Raw genomic sequence first — 23,095 nt, forward strand, 5'->3', positions numbered from 1 at the left:
AGAAGCACGGGTTTTAAAAAAGGCAAAAGCAATCAGACCTAGAGAAGGACTCAGTTACCTCTGGCCTCAGACTTCCTACGAACTCCCAGTAAATAATTAAAGGCCAATTTAGCTTTCTCTCATCGTAAGACAAATTTCAAGTTTCTCTCAAACCAGCTGGCATGTTTTTATGTACAATGAGTATACCATTCAGCTAGGAGTTCATTCCATTTAAGCACTGCAGTATTTGATATATCATAAAGTAAAATACAGCCAAACTATTAATGAACCCAGAGGGGAAACCTATCCTATCTGACCAATCCTTTATATGGCTTAATGGGGAGCAGATATGATATAATAGGATTCAGAATGTGTCAGAACTCAGATGCTCAAATGAAAAATCCAACATATATGACTCACATGTAAAACCCCCCAACTTTTTAGGGGTTATTAAAACAACATAACATTGTTTAAAGACCATAGATTTAACAGTATATACTTTCTTTTAAATAAAGTCTATGCAGTGTAAAGATAAATTTTATTTTTTTTATGCAATAGCATCTATAATACATTTTTAAAGCCTTAATTTTACATTGCTGCAATTATCTGTAGCAAAGATATCAATTCAGTATCTTTGGAAAATTCAACAGCTGCATACTATTCAACGTATTGCTAAATCAAGAAAATACTTACATAAGTACTGGCTTTAAAATAAATTATAATGAAATATACTACTTTAAAATACAGTATGCAGATGTAAGTACAACAAAAATCCATGAAAACATTGTTTGCCTCTGAAATGCTAGATGTTATATTGACTCTTAAAAAACTCAATAAATCTTCAAAATAGCAATCCCTTTACCTGTATACAGTCAGTCCTTGTTCATATTTCATTTGTCCCTGAACACAGTACAAGTTGACTATCTGCATTCAAGCAAAGGGTGAATACTAAATGATACTTCATAGGAATAATTCAAAACATAATCTTCTTATATTACTAGAATAACGACAGTAAGTCAGGCTTGTTGACGCATTTTATTGTGAGATGGGGAGTCTGGTAAAAAACTAGAAAATGACCATGATGTAACAAGGAACTTAAAAATGAAGATTCAGATTTGTAACATACATACATGAATACAGGAACAAATTGGCACAAAAATGTTAAACATTGTTCCCAACACTGTTTATAAGATTATTCTAATTTGGCTTACTAAGGAAATGAGAGTTTTATGGTTAGACTAATCTCTTAATAAAACTGCAGAGCATCATGCTATTAGTCACACAGTGAATTTCAAAATTTAAGAGCTTTATATTAAAAACTGGGTAAAGGTAAAATGAATTGATTGCAATTGTAAAATTAATACATTCCCATTTTAATTCTTCTGTTCTACAGTCCAAGGCAAGTATAAATGTTAACATAACACTGTTAAATCAAATCTCAATGCAAGAGAACCAATTGCATCTCTACTTTAAATCTTATCAACTTTCCAAATTTTCATACTAAAATATATTATTGTATTAATACAAACTACAGTATTATACACTACACTGTGTAATAAATAAAGAAATATAAAAATAAGACACATAAATATAAAAGTTTTCTAAAACTAAAAAGGTACATATGTCAGTAAGAAGGGTATTAATACTGCCAGGTTTGAAGACATACAGTACAAAATGTTGCACAGATCTATAAACTAAAAGAAATAAAATAATACTGATAGGTAAAAATCAGCTAACATTGTTAATAAATGGGGTCCATAATAACTAACATTTGGAAATACTTATGAGCCAGATAATGTGTCATGTATGTGTCTGAAATTAAAGTAAACCAGGAAAGCAGTAAAGCAGATTAGAAATTTTCCCTTGTACTTATGATAGAGAAATTCTGCAAGTTAGGTATTAAACAAAAATAATATTGAAGAATTAAATAATGAAATGTACCAGTGTTCTTACTTCTTTGATGGCTGAGTGTTTTTCCCCCATGATTTAGTTTAGAAGTTTGATACAATTCAACAAATGCTAGTTATTGTAGGCCACACATTGGGTAAAGGCTGGGCAGAGCCTTTAAAATACTGATAAATGGCACTTACAGCACACAGGTCTTGCATAAGGCCAAAGGAGATACAAAGCTTCATATCAGATCCTTCATATTGTTACTACATACTCAAAACACAATACAAACACTGATTTTGACGACTTGGCTGTCCTTACCAGTATTAACACTGTTAGTCCCTGCAATCAGAACTCAACAACAATCTTTTCAACTACATTTTAACCACTTGAGTAAGAAACTTCATTTCTTCTATCAGCTGCTTTCTTAAGGCTAACAATACACTTTAAATGATAATATGTTCTACTACAACATCTAATGTCGTAAACTGCTACCTTCTAGGTTGAATTTACAAAGGTAGTCAAGCACTGTTTGCAACTGCATTATATATTTCTGCGAAAGGGAATTCTGTAGTGCAGAAGTTCTCACATTTTAAGAACATAATAAAATACTGAAGCGGATTTAGGAAATGTTTTACCCATAAAAAAAATCATATAAATCTCTCCCAATTGTACAGCTTACAAATTAATCAACATAAGAATGAAATTAATACTGATAAAACAAATGATGCCAGATGCTTGTCTAGTAAATCAGGTTTCCTACAACCTGTTAAATCTTTGCTTCCAGAGTCACTGTATTTTTCTAATCTGCTTCATGTTACAAACTTGTTCCTAACTTTGAAAACTGTGTGAAAAATTACTAAGTTTGAGGTTCAGGCACACCTGGATTTCTTTTTTTTTTTTTTTTCTTGTTTTTTTTCCTTTTTATATTTTTGTTTTTTACACAGTAGTGAACAGAAATCACAGTATGCAGCCTACTGTGTTTCCAGGAAAAGCATGTATAATATAGAACAAACTTCATTACCAATTATTTTTTCCTTATAGAAAAAACTATCAGTTAAGCTTTGTTTTCTTCTGACACCTGCTCACCATTCTGTATAACTTCTTCTTCTACATTGCTAACTTCATTTGCAGCTTCTTCATCCTTCTTATTACCCTCAGTTTTCCCTTCCTCATCATCTTCCTTCTCTATTTGTAGTTTCCTACATTCTTTTTCTTCCTGAAGTTCTTCCATCTCTTTGTACTCTTCCTCTTCTTCCTCTTTTTCACTGTCTTCCTCCTCTTCCCTTGTTAAACTCTCTCTTTCATCTGAGTCGATCTGTGATGGTGATGCCCTGGCACTAACATGCTCACTATTTAGGACCTCTTGTCCTGCCTCTTCTTGTTCCGTGCTATCTCGCTCTTCTGCTTCTCTTTTGCAGTACGAATAACGATGATTCATGTGTTGAGAATAAGACCCCGAGTGTGAAAAACGCTTTCCACATTTGTCACATTGATAGGGCTTTTCTCCAGAATGCAGTCGCATGTGTTCAATCAAATGGTGTTTGTGTTTAAATGCTTTTTTACAAATTCCACACTCATGAGGTCTTTTACCTAGAAATAAAAAGCAAAGATTTGAAACTTCAGATCCTAATGATTTAGTATTAATTCCTCTACCATTTGTGGTTTTTGGCATGGGCGGAGCTAGGATTTTGAAAAGGGGGTGGTGCGGATCAGGTAGTATATAATTCATCATATATAACACAACACATACTTTTCTCCAGTTACAGAGAAACTAGGAGCTTTAGTAAATGCTAAAGGTCTAGTGCTACATTATTCAGTTTAAGGTCAAAACAAAAATCAGTATAACTACTGAAATGAGCACAAAGTTGCTAAATTATATGCAGTCTTAAAAAACACAACAAACTCAGTAAAACATCTTCAAAATAGTCAAAAGAGAGTGTAATTACTTTGTAGTCATTACAGGTAGATGTACATCTGTTATTCAGAGTTATAAAACAAAATGTAGTCTTCTTGAGCATCTTGCCAGAGCTTCTAATACTTCAGCCAATCATTTCTACACCTGAGTTAATATTACTACAACAGAGTTAAAAATTTTAGATAGAGATAAATACAATCTGCAGGACTGTGAAATGGGAGAGAGATATTACAAGGAATGGCTAACAGACAGCAAAACAAGAAGAAAGGGTAGTCTGAATAGTGGAAGTCAAGACCATTACAAAGGAGAGAGGTTGTTAACACCTGTGAAATGGAGAGAGATTAGCATGAATCAGATACATGATAATGAGCCATGAAGTCAATTGACTCCATCAGCATAGATGAACAGAAATGCCAGTGTCCCTCTGGGGCAGATGGTTTTAAAGTTTGGATGGGGCAGAATTCAAAGGGGGTACAACTGCACCACTGCACCCCTGCTCCTCCCCAAATCCACCCATGGTTGTTTAAAAATATCACTGAAACCAACAGGGGTTTCATACTCAGATTTATAACAACTGGCAGCTTTTTGTCACAATATCTTCCTTTCCTACGTCCAGCACACACGTATTCAATTTTCATTGAATAGCAAAAGGTTTGGGATACCTACCTGTTCAGTCTCCTTTCAAAGCTTTAGCATGAATATCTGGTTCAAAGGAGACTAAACGGGTTAGATGCCCAAGTCTCACAGAAAATTAATGGGAACAGGGCACGTAAGTCCCTTAGGCTTCTTTGAAAATACCAACCTAAGTGTCTTCTGCTGGTTAACAAGCTGCAAGTAAGATTTAACATATCAAAATTAATACTAGTATTTTAAAGGAGCCTATCCAATGCAGCCCAGCCCAGTCCAGCTTCATAATGGGACTAAATGTCATGCTAACATTTAGGTGTCCAGCTCCAAGAGAGGAATTCATAAATCCAAATTAAGTACCCACATTTCCTATATGGTGCATAAGGAGAGAGGCACACAGGGTGGGACTGATAAAAGGCAGCATGCTGAGTGGCAAGACACCTTGGTCAGTCAACAAGAACACTGAAGAGAAGGTCGCGTTATATTAGGTGCTGACCAGCAGACTTGTGAGAATGTCTTTATGAGACTGGGATTCACAGCTTGAAACCCTTTCCTGTCCACGCATGAAGGGGTTAAAACCCATATCTCACACCTTTCAGGCCAGTGTTAAAAAAATTAGAAAACTGCAATGGTTGCTGTCATATTGCTATTTTAAAAAAGGGCAGGATCAGACCCATCTCTTCCCCACTGCACATTGGGACCTCAATTCTACAAACCACTGAAGCGCAGCCAAGCTGACTTTACTCCTTTATACAGCTGAATAATGAGAGAGAAAAAAGATGACTATCTTGAAAGCTTTTTATAATGTTTCATAGAATGCAGGAATGATATAGATGGACTCTTAGACCACATCCAGATGAATGTGGCCTGGCAGTATATGGAGCCATGCACGGCCATGCAGTATATGCAAGAGAGCAGCACAAGGTAATTTTTTTGACCCCTGGATATCTGGGGGTCAAAAAAAACTTGTGCAAAAAAAAAAAAGCAAAAAATAGCACAGAGTGGCACACACGGGGGCTCAAAACTGGAGCCTGGACAGCCGAAGTCAGACTCTGGCTGCCAGCCAGGCTCTGAGCAGCAGGATTGCCACTCCTGCAGCCCCAGGAGGCCCCTAGTACCCTAGGTAAGGCTGCTGGGACCTGCCCAGTACTGGCCACAGCCTCCCCTACCCCACCTAGGGTAATGTGCTGTGTGCCAGAAGGTGTGTGGCATGGGTGTTCACTGGGGACAACTAGCAGTGGCCCTGGGGAACCAAACGTCCATGCTCATGAGGACACAGCCTTAGATGCAGTTTTCAGCAAATGAACATGCCAGAATCTTTTGGGATTAATGAAGTGGGAGTCTATTTTCAGTTTGCAAAATCAGTACAAATAATGCAAATAGATTTCTTAACTTATTATGTAAACCCATCTTCTCCACGCTTAATTCATTTAAATATTTTTATTAATTTGTATTTATAATTCTCTATGTATTAGGAAGAGAAAAAACATCTTCACATTAAAAACAGGTTGGTACAAGTGAGTGGCAGAGTTGGAAGGATGGGCAGGAGTCACTATTCATAAATCATCCCAGACATATATTTATCAAGTCCTTCTTGAAAACCTCTGATGCAGCAGACTCTACAGCTTCCCTGGGCAGCTTGTTCCACTGTCCCATGGTTCTTATAGTTAGAAAGTTTTCCCTTAGGATTTAATCAAAATGTGTTCTGGGGAAGTTTAAACTTATTGATACACGTACTGCCCTCTGTGGCAAGGGAAGACAGTTGTTCTCTCTCTGTTTTATGGCAGTCTTTCAACTATTTGCAAACAATTATCATGTGTGTCCCATTCCCCCATCTCCCTTAATCTCCTTTTCTCCAAACTAAACATACCTAATTCTCTCAGCCTTTCCTCATACAGCTTGAATGTCTATCCCTTTATCTTCTGTGTTTTTTGCCTCTGGATCCTTTCCAGTTTCTCTACATCCTTCTTAAAATGTACAGCCAAAAACTGCACACAGTACTTTAACCTGTGCTGAGCAGAGGGGTACAATCACCTCCCATGTCTGTGGTCCAAAACTGAATTCACTTTTTTTGCTGCTGAATCACTGCAGTGTTACTGCCAAGCCAGTTATCCCCAAATCTGAGTTTGTGCTTTCTTCTTTCCTAGGTTTAGAACCTTGCATTCTTTTCTTTTGATTTTCAACCCTATGGCCCAGTTCTGCCATCTATCAAGTTCCTTTTGAATCCTAATACTTTTAAGTGTTTGCAACACTGCTCAGTTTTGCATCATCTGCAAACCTGATCAGGAAGTTCTCGAGTCCAGTATCCAAGTCACTAACGAAACTGTTAAATAACACTGGACCCAGAATTTTCCCCTATGGAACCCTACTTGAAACCTCCTGCCATTCTGACATTGATTTATTTATAATTATCCTTTGTTTGTGAGTTATTCAACCATTACCATGTTCACTTAATTGTAATTCAATCGAGCCTACGTTTATCAAGTTTACCTTACAAAAGTACAAGTATGTTATATCCATCATATTCTCTTCATCCACTAAACTAGTTACTCTGTCAATAAGGACATCAAGTTAGTTTGGTATGAGTTATTCTTGCTAAATCCATGTTGGCTGTGTAAGTGATTATCCCTTTCTCTTTTCCAGGGCTGCTTGTACACGTGATCAAAATTGCCTCTTTTTGCAGTTAAACCACATCACACTTTACATGTATGTTGTTTTTTTTTGCAATTTAGATGAGTTTGTTATATTGCAAACTAAACCACAATCCCAAGTAGTTTTATTTGCAACGCAGATACTTGTAATGTTGCAGCCTTTAATCTGACAGATTGCCCCCTGGCTGTGGGTGACGTGAGCTGAAGCTGAAGGCAGAAGCAGTGAGGGGCCCGATCCTTTTTATTTTTGTGGAGCGCCTGCCCGCCTATCCAGTGGCACTGGGGGGGAGGTGAGGGGTGAGTTGCCAGTGCGCCAACCAGTCCTTGAGCTGCAGGGAGCTCAGCCTTTCCTTCCACAGTGATGGTGCCCCCTGGAGCTGCCTGGGTGGGCTGCTAGTGGGCCAGGGGTTGCCCCATCTTGGAGGTGCCTGATCCAGTGCTTCCCCAAGTGCTCCTGGGTTTCCAGCTCACTGTGCACCACCCCTACCACCTTCTCCGGCCATCAGCACATCTAGCTGCCCTCCTGCTGCTTTCCTGTGCTGCCCCAGGGGCAAGCCAGCCTGTTTCTGGGTGGTCCTAGGCAGCAAGAAGGCGGCAGGGACAGTGCATGAGGTGCTGCTGCCTGGCTGGGCTCAGAGAAGACTTGGAATCACGTGTGCTGCCTCCGAACTGGGGCAGCATCCGGCCAGCCAGCAGCCCACCCAGGTAGCCCTGGGGGGCATCACCACTGTGGAAAGAAGGACCAGTTCAGAGCCCGGCGATGGCTTGCCCCCTGGCCACAGGCAGGCTTCACAAAAAAAAAGGATCGGGCTCCTTTCTGTTTCTTTTTTACTTTCTGGCAGAGCTTGCCCATACAAGCTACTAGTGGGCTGAGCAGCCTGTGAGCTCTGGGGGGCCCTGGTCCTTCCCTCCACAGCAGTGGCTTCCCCCAGGGCCATGCAGGTGGGCTGCTCGCAGGCCAGATGCTGCCCCAGCTTGGAGACAGCACCCACCAGATCCAACTCTTCCCTTGCTAAAGCATCTAAATGACTGTGCAGTACCAAATGCACAGTCAGGGGCATGTGTAGACACACCCAGTAGGCAGTAATTAAAAATTCACAATTCAATGGGATAGAAGATAGGTAAAATAAGTTTGTTCAACTGAAGCCCAGATATGAAAGATGGGGACAGAGTGAGAAAGAAGCTTCGGGCTGCAGTACATAAAGCAATGACTGTACTAATACAGGCAAACAGGCATCTTCCCCAAATGCTACATTCAATTAAAAAGTAAAATACCAAGAACTAGTGTTTTAAAATAGGAGAAACTAAAGCAACAACACTGTCAGAAAAGCCAATCTGAGAAAAATACACGTTAAGAAACACTCTCTGACAAACTGAACTGAATGGGAATGTCAGCGAAGCAAAACATAGAACCAGTTGAAAGTACACCATGTAGAAGGAAACACATTAAAACAGATCTTTAATAAACAAGGAAGTAATGAATATAAGAAATGGCCAGAAGATCCAGGACCAGAGCTGAAAGGAAGAAGGATGGAAAAAAATAAAAATCTTAAGGCTAAAAGGCTATTTATTCTTGTCAGGCTAAACTCAAAGGACATTTAAGGCTGCAACTGACTTCAAAAGATTTTAGATTAGGCTCTTAGGGCACTTTTACACCTACTCCAATGCTTTCTGTGGGAGCAGAGTTGATTAATCAGACAGTCCAGCATGCTGCAGCTTCTTGTGTATTCAGCATCTCTATGTTTCAAAATGGCAGCAGGGGTGCATTATCTAAAGCAGGAGCGGGCAGTTATTTTGGGTAGAGGGACACTTACTGAGTTTTGGCAAGCCATCGAGGGCCACAAGATAGGCAGCCCAGGGCAGATTAATATTAATTTTCTAACTTTTTTAGGGGCCCCACGGGCCAGATAAAATGGCCTGGTGGGCCACATCCAGCCCCCAGGTCACATTTTGCCCACCCTGATCTAAAGCTTGTCAAATAAGATTTAGTTAAAGTGCCACCACCATTTTGAAAGGTAGGATGCTGAATATATGAGACGCTGTGGGTGTTTCAAATTAACCCCCTCACCCCTAAATTTTAAAATCCTTAGGGCAAGGACACTGCTATTTTGGTAAAGTAACACACACGTATATAGCATCTGATGAAGTAGGTAGTTGTCTGCAAAAGTTCATGAGTCTCTGAACCAATAAGGTGCCACCCTGCCCTACCTTCTACACATACATAATGCTCTTTGAATTATATATTATAAGGAAGGCAACAGAATGGGAAACCTTTATTGTTGACTGTGACCATTGGGAGGGGGTGGGTTGGGATGGGGTGCATTGCTTTTGTATTTGTAGAGATTGGAGGGGATTTTATTTCATTATACTTGCTTACTTTAATTTTTTATTCTATTTCTATAATTTTGGCCTTTATTCTAAGATGACCTGAATCTTTTTGGGAAGGGTGACATATAGATCTAATACATAAATAAATATATCAAGGGTTGGCAACCCCCAGCACACGTGCCAGTATGTGGCATGCAAAGGCATTTTGCTCGGCACTCATGCCTCTGGGCAGACAATGGGGAAGGGGCTGGGGCTGCACTGCCACAACAAGGAGTGGGACCCTTGGACCTGCCCCACCATCTGCCTGGAAATACACATGCATCTGCTGCCAGTGATGAGCCAGGCTGGGGCTCTGCAGACCTTGGTGCAATGGTTTGCAGCCTCCCAGCTGCCTACCACACAGCAAACTCAGGCTCTCAGCAGACCCCTGCTTCCTGCCATGGAGGCTCAGGCCGCTCTTAGCAGGTGATGGGGAGACTGTAAGTTGCTGCATTGGGGTGTGTGGAGGCCTGGCCCAGTTCATTACTGGAAGCAGGTGCATGTATGACCCCAGACTGATGGTGGGGAAGGGGCCAGGGCTATACTGCCACAACAAGGATCGGGTCCCTCACAGCTCCCCTGCTGTTCACCCCTAGAATACCAACATCTTACAAGTCGAGGCTGGGGTGACAATTGTATCAAGTGACAATATATGGTTGCTATGACAATCCAGCAAATATGAAGAATGCAGATTTATTGCAAAAGGTATCCACTGAGACCTCATGAGAAATCTTATTCTCTCCTCTACCACTCTCGTCCCCTCCAGTTCCAATATGGATATACTATATGTTCTTGGATTCCAACTGAAACGATCTGTAGACACAAATAACACTTCTAATAAAGTAATTCTTTTAAAACTACATTTCCTACTACACACCTGTGTGTTCATACTTATGTCTCAGTAATGAACTGCTCTTCTGGAATATTTTGTCACATAAATCACAAGCATACATCCCATTTTCTGTCTTTCTCATTTTCTTCTTGGGTGGGGTTGAATCTGAATCATTTTGATCTTCCACATTTGATACTCCTTCTGAGCTAGTGTCTTGCTTTTCATCCTAAAAATTTACAGACAAAGTTAAATCTAAAAAAAGTCCATGAACACAACCTGAGTTCTATTTGTAATTTCACTTAATTTCATTAATTTAACTAGAAAAAATGTTGAATTCTAATATATGCATAGAATAGAAAATACGCCTTTGTGAAACTACCATTCTTGCTGTCTTACTATTAGAAGGCCTCAAAACCAGCAGTTAACAAAATAACAGGCATTTCAAGATTGGCTGCTGGCCAAGTTTTAGAGCGACACTGACACAGCAAGTCTGAAAGCCCACTGAGCAAGAGCTGGCTGAGCGAGGGAAAGAAGATTAAGACTGAAAAGGTATATACAAGTATACTGGAAAAGTGAAAGAGTACTACCCTCTGTAAACCTATATTTTTAAATTAATGTACACCATCTGCACTGAGGTATTTCACTTTTTTATGGAAAGTAAGAAAGTTTTGATGGTTGAAGTTTTCCCACATAATGATAGCATGAATGTTCAAATTTGCTAAATTGGCTTCTTTCCTCCCCATAATTCTGTGACCAGGATGGATCCAGTGGGGGGTATGGTGGTGTGGACACTCCCTTCTGCCATTATCCTGTGCTGCTCCAGGTGCAGGGGGAGCCCCAGCGTATGCTTCTGACATACTCCTGCCCCACACTGTAGAGAGAGGCTGTGTGGGGAGCCAGGCTCAGCTGGGGACAGCTGTGGCAGTGCTAAAATTCTTCCTTCCAGCACTTGCTCCTGGCCAGCAGGGAATACCAAAGTGGGAGGGGAGTTGGGTAAGGAGGAAACTGCACACCAATGCTGCTGTCCCTGGATGAGTCTGGAGCCCTATGCAGCCACTCCCCACAGCCCCAGTTGAAATGGGGGAGGAGTGGCTCTGCCTTCCCTCCGTTCCCCATGAAAGCAGGGTTGGTAGGGGGAAGGTCCCCTGCCTTCATGTGTCTGATAACTTTCTAACTCCCTTGTGAACCCTACCAACCCTGTGGCTCCAGCCATGCTTTGCCCTCATCTTCTCATGGTTTATGGGGCCACACGCTGCATACACCCCCTTTAAGAAATCCTGGATCTGGCCTTGTCTGTGACAAAAATAACCTAGAATAATTGGCCAGAAAATTTTATGTCTAGCTTTACCATACCATATTTCTGGCTCTGTGAAAATCCCTGGAATTTCATTTGGTTAACTGACCTTTAAGCAGCAAAAATCGTATCAGCAAAATCGCAAAATACAGATTCTTAATAGTTGTAATTTTTACTTTGGAGTCTGTTTTCAAATCCAAATAATATTTATATTAGTCATTTCAGTATTCATTAAATATATAACACCCTCCATGCACACCCACAGTTTAAATCAAGCTGACCCGTCTAGACACACAGAAACATTTACAATAACTTAAATCACGCACTTACTAGAATTCAGCCAAGAAAAATGCTTATCCTCCGCATATATAAATTTTCTACTTCCATTTTTCAATGCTCTATTCTACTTTTAATTCTTATTTTTCTGTGTTGAAGTCCTGCTTCATATATGTGTAGATGATTACCAGTGGGACTGAGTTTGATTACATGTATTTATGACAGACAACAGAGCACAGAACACATACAGTGTGCCAAAGGAGCACATCAATGGATGCTTAGTTTTAATTTTGTTTAATATCCTATTATGGAACATTATGGTTTAGAGTTCAGTTGTTTCCCTCTGTATCAAGATAAGACTGTGGGGAGATGAGGTGCAGGAAAGAGGAGAGAACTGGCAACATATATGGTATGTCTGAGTGCAGGGAGGAGGAAGGTATGGAGACAGGGCTAACTACACACACACACACACACACACACACACACACACGCACGATACACACATCGTTTTCTGATCAGAGGTACTGAAACTTGTAGACAGATTATACATGTATTATTTTGGATTTGAAAATTGATCCCAAAAATCAGATATAACTACTTATTTATATGTGTTCTTCCTTTGCATCAAGTGCATAGGTCCAAAATTTAGACTACATTATAGTACAGTAAAATCTTTCCAAATTATACTAACAGAGAAGAAGCCACTTTGTGACTGTCTGAATATCGTGAGGAACTGAGATAAATAAATATACACATATGCACAACACGTGTGTATGTGTTATCAGCCCTGACCCAGCCTGACCAGTTACTAGCTTCACAGAAAGGTTTTACAGTAACTTTCACCACCTAATTTTTAGAATTCAGCCAAAATATACATTAGTAACAATGTAAACACTATTTCAAACAATCTTGACTTTTTTCTTTTTTGTTAATTGGTTTAGCAAGATTGATTAACTTAATAGACCACACTTTATTTATAATACATTCAGGAATAGATCCAGCCTAACACACCTGATTTCCATTGGCTTGAGTCTGTTTTGGTGGTGTTTCTTGGACTGCAGGGGTAACTGTAGCTGAATATGTATAAGCCACCTGTGGAATCAAAATGGTTTGCTTATTGGCAGCTAGAGCTCTTAAGCATGGAACACTGTTCTGGTCAGCAATGGCAACAATTGTAGGTAATTGGGCAGTGACTGTAGGTATAGCAATATTTATGGGGTTGGCACTTGGTGGGATTACATTTACAACAGGATCAGAGTCTGTAATACTGCTGTCCTTTTGTGGTTCTTTTTTTGCACAAGTCAAGTTCAAAGGTTCTTCTTGGACAGAATAAACACTGTTCTGGTAAACACTAGTTATGGTAGATCTTTCCAATAGTTCTCCATGTTGCTTTGGTAGTGAAAGGTCAAGAGGTTCTATTTGTGGCTCTTCTTGTACACCTTCTGCTGTGTACGTATAACCCTGTGAACTTCTGGATGATGAGAGGTTTAGTGGTGATGGGGATGGCGTGCTACTTCGCGAACCATTCAGAGCCGATCCCACTGATAAAGTCTGAGATTTAATTATCTTGAGTGAATTTTGTGAGTTACTTGTGCTGTTGGAGGGTTCACTCACATCTGTATGTCCTGCTTGATCATCATTATCATTAGGATTACTTAATTTGCCTTGTTCAGGAGAAGATGGTCCAGAAGACTGTACAGAAATTTGTCCAGCTTGCATTTTTTCAAACCATTTTTTTACCACATCCAGTGGTAGGTTTACTGAATCAGCAATTTTTGAAAGCTCTTCTGCACTGGGTTGGGCATTTAATGCATAATATGCTTTTAGGAGAGATAAAAGGTTCTTTAAAGGTGGCTGACCAGGAGATAAATTGCCTTCCCCTGCTTCTGATGGAGCAGGGGATTCAGACTTCTCAGCTTCTGTCCCACTGAGCTGAGGAAGCTGGGTGGGATTTTTTGGATCATAGTGCTTTAATTCTTGAAGTGCATTAAGATCTCCTGGACAGTCATCACAAAGAAGGCAAGTGCTATCATTGGTTTCCCCTTCAAAATTTTTTTCTTTCTCAGACTTCACTGTGAGATCTTCTGGTAATTTTTCATTTTTGCAGCTGTTTGTGGAGACAGAGTTTTCTTTTTTTAGGTTCTGTGGAACAACCTGAAGTTGACTAGGCTGTTCCAAACTGTAATTGATGATGATTTTGGTTGTTCCATCTTGATCAACCAAAGGAAGACTGATAGCTGAAATGAGTGAATGACCAGCTTGTGGTATGGATGCAGTGTTGATTGTTTCTTGTTCTTTGGATGCAAGATTAGCATGATTATTTTCCAATACTTGCCTTATTACATTACCATCCACTGCCACTTTAAGTACATTTTGAATGTCACTTAAGTTGATGCTTATGGGAGACACCAGACCCACTGTTGGTAAAACAACAGCTTGCACTACACCCTGAGGAGAACTGGTTGCCTGCAATGGGCTACCACCACTAAAAACCCCATTTTGCAAAGGGGTTGAACAATTAATTCCTGAAGCAACCACAATGGGCTTGAATTCATAATCCACAGGTTCCGTTTTAATTTGGTTAACAGGAAGTTGCTCTTGTAAGGGCTTGTTTTCAATCTTTTGCCGTATCTGTGGTCTTGCTGGGCTGCCTGGTGATGCAGAAAGGGAAGGGGAGGAGCACTGAGATGTCTTGAGCCCTGACCGTGCTCGACCATTCACAGGCATCAAACCAATACACTTCTTACTGCTTATGTGTGAACTATATGAACCAGAATGGGAAAAACGTTTCTTGCAGTTTGGGCACTCATATGGCTTCTCTCCTGAAGAAAAATAAAAAGATAATTAATTAGATTATACAGCATCTCTATCAAGCCATAATACCCAGAAAACAATGCATCTCCACACAGTTCTAGATATAACTTTGATAATAAACCCTTTACAATGAACTAAATTAGTAAGGGACAACTTTTTTGGCAGGCAAGCCACAATTAGCACCACCCCTCTCTGCAAGCCACTTTGATCCCCTTCTCTTGCCTGATCTTCTGCTCTTTCTGCTTCTTGTCCTGTGCTCCCTGCCCCATCTGCTTTCTGCTCTCTGCCCCACGTGCCCCTGTGCCGCCTGTCCCCTCCCTGATCTGCTGCATTCTACACAGAAAATCTGCTTATCCCATTTGTGGCATGCATTACAAAGTTTATACGTTAGACTAATAGTTACAAAATTGATTTTGCATCTCAGATATACAGCATGTGCATGACTTTGATCAATATGGATAGCAACACTTGTAATATTTACCACTGTGGATTCGTAGGTGTTCCTTTAGATGGTGTTTGTATTTGAAAGCTTTTCCACATTCAGTGCACTTGAATTTGCGGTTGCCACTGGATTGCGTCACATGTCTCTGAAAGAGAATATTTGTAACTTGCAATTCATTCCAAAAACAGCCAGGATATTAAATATATTAGATTTTTCAAACTTCAGCAGAAAAGATGTAATGCAAGAGTGAATACAATCAATCATAATTTTAAGTGATTGAAGGTTGTGTATCTTACTTATGAAAAAGAAACAAATTAGTGGTCAGGTTAGAACACTGTAACACATATCTTCTATATAAATCTGGTACAGTAAAAGTATTCATCTCTTAATTCCTGACAAAGGTGGAATATAGCTAAGAAATTCAGCAAGGCATTTCCTTATTCTGTTTGTTAAATCAGCCAAAGGATATGGGATACAGGAGAAGGAAACATGAAAGCATTTAAGCCTGTTAAAAATTTAATCAGTTGCCTTGATTTTTCTATTTACATGCTTCCAGTTCTTACTGTTGGCCTTGGATTCCTTTATGCAATGGCACTAGAGGACTGCTCAAGAGAAGATGGTTCAGTAAAAACAAAGGCACTCTCAGTCACAATTTAGTCTCAAAATAAATGCAAAAAAAAATGTATTAAAATATATAATATCATAAAAGGATTCCTCAACCACCATATTAACAATCTGTGTTGAAGCTACTTAACTTTTTCAGATCTTATCTTGTGGGAGTACTAATTGCTAGGTTCTCATAATACATTTAAATGATTTAGCCTTATTGTTACTATTGTTATGTTACAGTTCTTTCAAAGTAGCAAAGGCTATAAAAGATGAACCAAAATAAATATAGCCTTATTTATTTTAATATAAATAGTTTATAACCATGAATTGATATATTTACGAACAGACAAAAAATATCATTCTTGAAGTCAGAACTGTTTGATTTCAATATGTTAACAAATGGAAAGAGTAGAGAAATATTTTACTGCTAAAACAAATGGAATTAGTTTATTATTTAAAAACACAGTAACAGCAACAGCAAGATTAATTTTAGTTCAGAAATCTAGGAATAAAAGATACTGGAAGCTTTCCTGCCTTTGGATGCAGTTGTACATTTTTGTATTCATAGGAAATACTCTGTTTTCTTGCATATAATATGACTTAGAATATAAAATGCATTTCATTTTTGAAAGGCAAAATGAAGAAAAATATTTTTCTAGAGTTTCGGCTGCATAGAGCAGGGACAGTGCCTAACCTTCAGTTGACTCACTGTCCCTTTCCTACTCAATCAAAAACTGTGATCCTTACTACTGCTGAAGACTGGTTTCCATGGGTGGATCTATGCTTCTGAAAGGAGCTAAGGAGTCTCTAGGGCTATGAAACAGGAAGATGGAGACCAGAGCAGCTGGTAGCCAACAAATCTGCCGTAAGGAAGTTTAGCTGGATTAGTGGAACATTAAAACCACTGAAAGGGAGGGATGGTCGTTAATACCTTTGAAGTGAAGAACAATGAGCTGTGAAGTCAACTGACCCTCTCAGGTACCCGAACAGTAATGCAAGAGCTGCGGCACTGTGCAGCAGGAATCAAAGCAAGGTGCTTCTTTCCCGAGCAGAAAATCAGCTTCCCCACTTAATACAAGCACTCCAATATTGGGGAGCTAATTTGGGGGGAAAGTTGCACGTTGTATGCAAGAAATTATGGTAATTTCTTATCCTTATTGGGAAGCTCCCAAATCTATTTTTACTCAGTTTCCCTCCCCTCAAATGCTAACAGATGAAAGAAAGAACAGTTTAAGTTGATGAACCTTATTCTTTGATTCTTGTTTCATCTTAAAAATATTCCAAGATAAAACATAATTCTCCTGGGCACAAGCTGTCTTGCAATAACTCCAAGTGATGCCAAAGTAGCACTGTCTAGTAGATTAAGAATGGGGCTGGAGGTCAGAATCATCCAAATTCCAATTACAACTCATCATTAGTTAATTTGAGGCCTTTTGCTTAACCTCCCATGCTTGTTTCCACTTCTGTGTATGACAGGAAGCAATGCTTCTTTAGCTGCTGGAGTCTTGTGAAGATTAATCAGCTAGTACTTTTATAGTACCTTGTATCTTCAAAATATTGTACAAGTATTGAGTATTACAGCAGGCATTTTTTATTCTTCTGACAAGAGTCCCATCTCTCAGGAAACAAGCACAGTTATTTATTAAGAAAGAAGGCAAACAAACAGCAAAGCAAATTCTACTTATGAAAGTGCTGCTTGCAGTTCCAAAGATGTATTTAATGCAGCCACACATGAAAAGCAGAAATTTAACTACCTTGTCAAGTTATTCTTTGAATGTTTAATGAAGTTTTCAGAGAAATTATAAGTAAAGGAATTAATTTATGAATTAAAATACATTTTTGAAACAGGTTCTTTACAAAAATGTAGCAGGTATAGACGATGAAGACTCAAAATATCTAACACATTCTCCAAACTTCTCTTATAGTTAAACTAATTAAATTCTGTTGTACAGACTATGTTTGAAGACTTTTATTAGGGATTAATTGTGTTTTTTGCCATTGTTCTTCATAATGAAAAATTCTTCAGCACAGCCCAGTGAATAATGTTCTACAGAAGATTCCATTCCACAAAGAGCCATTCTTTTAAACTGATCATCATTTCCCATGCCACAGGCCAGCCATTATCTAGGCCCTTCTTTGGTGCTCCTTTTGAAGCTAGCCCAGAGGCTAACCATGTCATTTATGGCAGCATTTCTCAACCCATGGTTCACAAGAATATATAAAAGTGTTGCAACCAAATGCAGCCAAGCAGTGTGGAGAGTAGCTTCTGCAGCTTCCTGCAGGTAAATCTATAGGGCAGGGGGGAGGCAGAGGCATAAACTATGTCAGGGGGGTCGGGGGACACAGGTGACACTACTCATCACTCCCTCTCCTCCCAGGCCAGAGCCATGGCCTGAGGGGAGCAACAGCAGTAGCTGAGCCATGGCAACAGGGTAGATCCACGGCCTGGTGCATGAGCAGTTGGAGAAGGTAAGGGCAGTGTGCCCCCCCCCCCTTCATTACTCCTTATGCTGCTAGTGGGTGGCATTGCTGGTGTGGGGATTCTGGTGGCAGCAATGAGCCTTGTCATCCTGCTCTGCCCTCTGATGATAAGTCCCGTTTGCTGGGTCATGGTGGCGGCACCTGCCCATGCTGTTCCAGCCAGGCTATAGCCCCGTGCCCACTGTGGGTGCACAAATCTGGGAGGCATGTGTCCCCACCCCATACCCCACACACCCACTCCCTGCCCCATACACCGGTTGGAAGAGAGCAGCAGGTCAGAAGTGGGGGCACCAGCAGGGCTGGGGAGGTAGAGGGCTGTGGGTTGGGAGTGAAAGGCACCAGCAGGGCCATGGGGCTGTTTTCTACTGTAAGTATTTACAGAGCTAATACTGGCCATCCATGTTTACAAATGGGTCCTGGTACAAAAAGGTTGAGAACCACTGATTTATGGCATATGTGCCACAGGTTGGTCACTCTTGTGCTAAGTAATCACTGATCTGTAGCATATTGGATGGACAACTGTGCTAAGCTGGAGATGCTCAGGTTCATACCAGATGTGGAAGAGATGGTCCTAGAATGTCCAGCTTCCTAGGTAACTGCCCTAGCCACTGACCTATAGAGGCAAAGGTACCAACACCAATCTTTTCTGTTCCTGAGTCTAGGTCTGTTAGTCATGGGTTTTGACTGATTCCATTTATGGGCACTAAGCAGCTGTGCATCCAAAAGGGGCATGCACCATGGGCCTGGGCTACGACTGTGCATGTCTAGTCCTGTGCCACTCTGTAGTTGCAAAGTCATCCATGTGTGTGAGGCTACTCAAGCAAAAACAGAATTCCAACCTGTGTATAAGTGGCATTTTGGCATGGAGACAACCAAAGCTGAACACAGAGATGAGAAGGAAGGGATTAGAATATTACCCTTAGAGCTTCAAGAGTACTACATTTCTCACACTAGGAAGTTTAAAACTGCAAGACAATACCTGTAGAAAATCAAAATTACATATAAGAAGTTTCTCTTGCAGCCAATCTAGGCACGTTATGTAAGAACTTTTCTTGATCCTTTATTCTGCTCTTCCCATGGTAATGTGTACTTAGAAAAGAATGGTTATGTGTTATCTACAAAACATTCATAAAGAACAAAACTAAGTGTCCTTGAGGGAATGCCAGAATGAATTTGAATATATTGGTTCAAAAGGTTTTGTGTCTCACTTGGTGCTTGTATATAAAAGCACAATGACACATAACAGCATCATCATTGTTTATTCCTTCTGTTTATAAAAGTATTGCAAATATTTTCCTGAAGAACACTGATATAGTGAGCAGAAAGTTATCTAAATAATCAGCATGAAAAGTATGCCTTTAAAGGAAAAAAGAGCATATTACTTTTAAAAGATCCATTTTTGAATCCATAGCTAATTAAGATTCACAACAGGTGGGTGCACATTTTCATAACAAAAATATCTGTCCTTCATGTAAGTGTCTGTTTTGTTATGAAGGTGCACACACAAAGAAGCATTTCAATCTGAAAGTTAGCTAAACTATTGTTCTGATTGTGATGCAGATCTTATAATCACGTTTAAATTGGTCTAGCTTTGCTTCCAGATGTTTTGATAACAACACAGTTCTGTTCTGTTTATCAAATCTCAGTGTAGTCCTGCACCTTAAAAAAACAACAAATTAAAATATCTGATAGATTTGCTGTAGGAGTTAAACTTAAATTTGCTTTCATGGAAATTCTTCTTTGTAATTTTTTATTTAACTGCTGAGTATTTCCTCTTCTTTTTATTATGTTACTTCAAACAAATAGAAAAGTGAGATGACAGTCTAAATCATATTTGGCTATTAGGCAATTGGCCAACATGCCTGTCGGTTGATTTCTCTTGAAATTCAACTAATCCTGAAATCAGTTTGCTTCCGGATGACAGTAAGAACCTTACTCTGCTCAACAGAAGGAGCATCTACAAGTGCACCTAACTGTACTAGCAAGTACTAAATGATTGAGCAGTAACCACTGTTACTGTGCAGTCCCACCAGTGCATGGGTTGTTTCTGACCCTACTGCACAGTAGCTTGTTGCTGCTGTGCTGTGCTGTACCGTTGGTGTCACAGTTTGTGCCAGCCAATGTTACATTGCTGTAGTGACAAGCTACGTCACTGTAGCTTGTTGCTACAGCAACATAGCGTCTCATGTAGCTGTGCCCAGAGTGAAGTTACTGAGAGCAAATGGGAGGGATTCTCCTGCCATAAGGGAACTTTGAAGGCTGAGGCTTGCAAAGTTCTTCCAGCAGAACTTGGTAGTGGACAGCAGACTCTGCTTGTATTACAGAGCAGCCAGTGTGGGTATGGTTGTTAAACAGTATCTTAACTATGGTATTTAGTCTATTCCAACACAAGGTTTTTTTCTCCCATTCAACATGGGAAAAACAAAGCCTTGTCTTAGAATAGAGTATCAAGTAAAATTGCAGTATCTGAGGTCAGAAGAAGCAGCAGGAATCCACTGCACAGGCACAGGGCAGTGAGGGACCCAGAACAGAGCCACAGGGCAGCACAGAGGCATGGGGCAGTCAAGGACCTGGTGCAGAGGTAAGGGCAGCATAGAGGCACAGAGAAGTGAGAGACCCAGAATGTAGGCATAGAACCACATACAGAGCAGTAAGAGCCCAGCATAAAGGCATGAGGCAGCAAGGGACCTGGCACAGAGGCCTGGGACCTGGTGTAGAGGAATGGGGCAGCAAGGGACCCAGCATGGAGGGATCTGGCGGCGGGGAGAAGGGCAAGTGTCTGGGGGGCACCAGGGGAGGCTGAGATTACTTTCTTCCTCACTGCTTACCCCCCCGCCACTGCTTTTTCTGCCACATCAGTGGGGGAGGATAGGGAGGATGAATTTTAAGTGGTTCCTTTAACATAGAATAGGGAGTGCAAGTTTTAAATAGTTGCCTGGGTCACTCATTGGTATCTTAAATAACTTGCACTGCATTTATACTCCCTCCAACCACTTTTAATTGTCCTCCACTTGAAAAATTCCAAAATTATGATTTAAATAAGGCATTTACAAGTTAACATGAATACAGTAAGAAGCACCAACCAGAACATACAGGAACCAACAGCAGAAAGAGTAAAAGTAACTCTAATGGTGGAACCAAGACATGTATATGCGAGGGTATATGCAAGTTTCCAATTTACTTTTCTTTGTACTGTTCATTATTTTGCAGCCTTCTATCATGATTCTCTGAATTATCTGTTTCCTTTTTAAAAGGCTATTCTTTTTAATCTGTCCTCATAGTGTTGCATTACCATGCCTCTAATCATTTTTATAATCTATCTCTATACCCCTTTTACAAGAAGTGACCAGAATTGAAAACATTAGGAAGGGTAACAGTATGTATTTGGTTCACATAGTTGCAGTATTATACCCTCAGTATTATTTTCTATCCTTTCATTTATACATGCTAACATTTGTGCTTGCTTTGTCAGTACAGACTGACAAACAGTGGGTACATCTACATGTGCGCTTTACTGCAAAGTGGGTGCATCTACATGCATGCTTTACTGCAAATGCTCAACAGTAAAGCATCACTATCTACATGAGTGCCAGTATTAGGGCACAGTAAATTAATTAACTCCACCATACGATAGTACTGTCAGGGATGGTACTATCTTACAGTACTGTAACAAACATGTGGATGGTGACTGGGACTGCAGCACTTTGAGATGGAGCAAAGCAGCCCTGGGTTGGCAGTAGGCTCAGGGAGCCAGCCACATGGCTCCACAGTTTCAGCATTTTTGTCCCTCTGCCTCCTGACCCCACCACCTGGAGAGTGGGGCTGAACCTTGGAGCCTGGTGCCAGCCTGGGGCTGCTCCACCCTGGCTAAAAGTGCTGCTGTCCCAAGTGCATGTGCAGACACTGAACCCAGGAGCAGTGTACTCCAGCGCAAACTGCTCTGGAGTTTGTCACATTACATTAACTGTGCATGTAGATGCACCAGGTTGCAGTTATACCAATTATACTGGTTATAAGGCTGCAGGTATATCAGTATGAAAAGGGTATAAGATTATGTGGGTAACCTGACATTGATCTGAGATAAAACTGTGTAAAGACTTATATGATCATTGCATATTTAATATTTTTATGGAAAACAGATCATGTCAGAAACCTTTTACATTTTTAATTAAATTATGCAATTGTGTGGATAGAATATATGTATATTTTTTGTAAGGCACTGTATGGACTTAGTTTTGTATGACAATCTGTTGTTATAATTCGCACTATACAGAATCAGGGCAACACACATAACCTTCTTGCCAGCCGTAGGATGGCAGTAACAAGGGCCAAGTTCAAAACTATAATATTTGGTAAACTGAAAGCTTTAAAAAGCCATCAGAAATGTTGAATTCTCTGAAATGATGAAACTGAAATGAAAGCATTTCAGGCAGTGTCCCACAAGGATCTGTTCTTTGCCCATGTCTATTCAATATCTTTGGCAATGATTTGGGGGAAAAAACCCATAACGGTGCTGGTGGTAAAATTTGCAGGTGGAAAAATCTGGAAGAATGAGAAAAAATTAAAAGAAGTCAAATTTGCTAAAGCTGGCTCATTTGAACAATATATGCCAAATGCAATATCATCCAGGAGCAAGGACTGTAAGCCACACCTACAAAAAGGGAAAGACTATCCTGGAATGCAATGATACTGAAGAGAACATAGAGGGTAGATAACTGAAGCTTCCAATGTAGCATTGTAACAGAAAACACAATTCTTGGATGTTTAAGTTGGGGAATGTCAAAAAGAAGTAAAGAGGTGGTATTGTCTCTTTGTATGGTCCTAATAAAATCCCTACTGGACTAATATGTCCAATTCTGGTGTCCACAATTCTGTTGACTAATTGCAAATGTTTCTGAAACAAGTTACAAGTCTG

At 40.0% G+C, this 23,095-nt stretch overlaps 1 protein-coding gene across 1 annotated transcript in view; it reads right to left on the bottom strand.

Moving 5' to 3' along the window:
• Nucleotides 1-995: 995 nt before the first annotated feature.
• The window catches only part of ZEB1 (zinc finger E-box binding homeobox 1), a 57,768-nt gene continuing 35,668 nt past the window's right edge, over nucleotides 996-23,095 (bottom strand). The window contains exons 5-8 of the mRNA XM_019531138.1: nucleotides 15,130-15,235; nucleotides 12,846-14,656; nucleotides 10,310-10,490; nucleotides 996-3,462 (exon numbers count right to left, since the gene is read on the bottom strand). Of these exons, the coding sequence (XP_019386683.1) occupies nucleotides 2,927-3,462; nucleotides 10,310-10,490; nucleotides 12,846-14,656; nucleotides 15,130-15,235 (2,634 nt within the window). The 3' untranslated portion in view covers nucleotides 996-2,926. The remainder of the gene's footprint in view (nucleotides 3,463-10,309; nucleotides 10,491-12,845; nucleotides 14,657-15,129; nucleotides 15,236-23,095) is intronic.

Source organism: Crocodylus porosus, unplaced genomic scaffold (assembly GCF_001723895.1).
Source record: "Crocodylus porosus isolate Cpor-Errol unplaced genomic scaffold, CroPor_comp1, whole genome shotgun sequence".
NCBI classification, from domain to species: Eukaryota; Metazoa; Chordata; order Crocodylia; family Crocodylidae; genus Crocodylus; species Crocodylus porosus.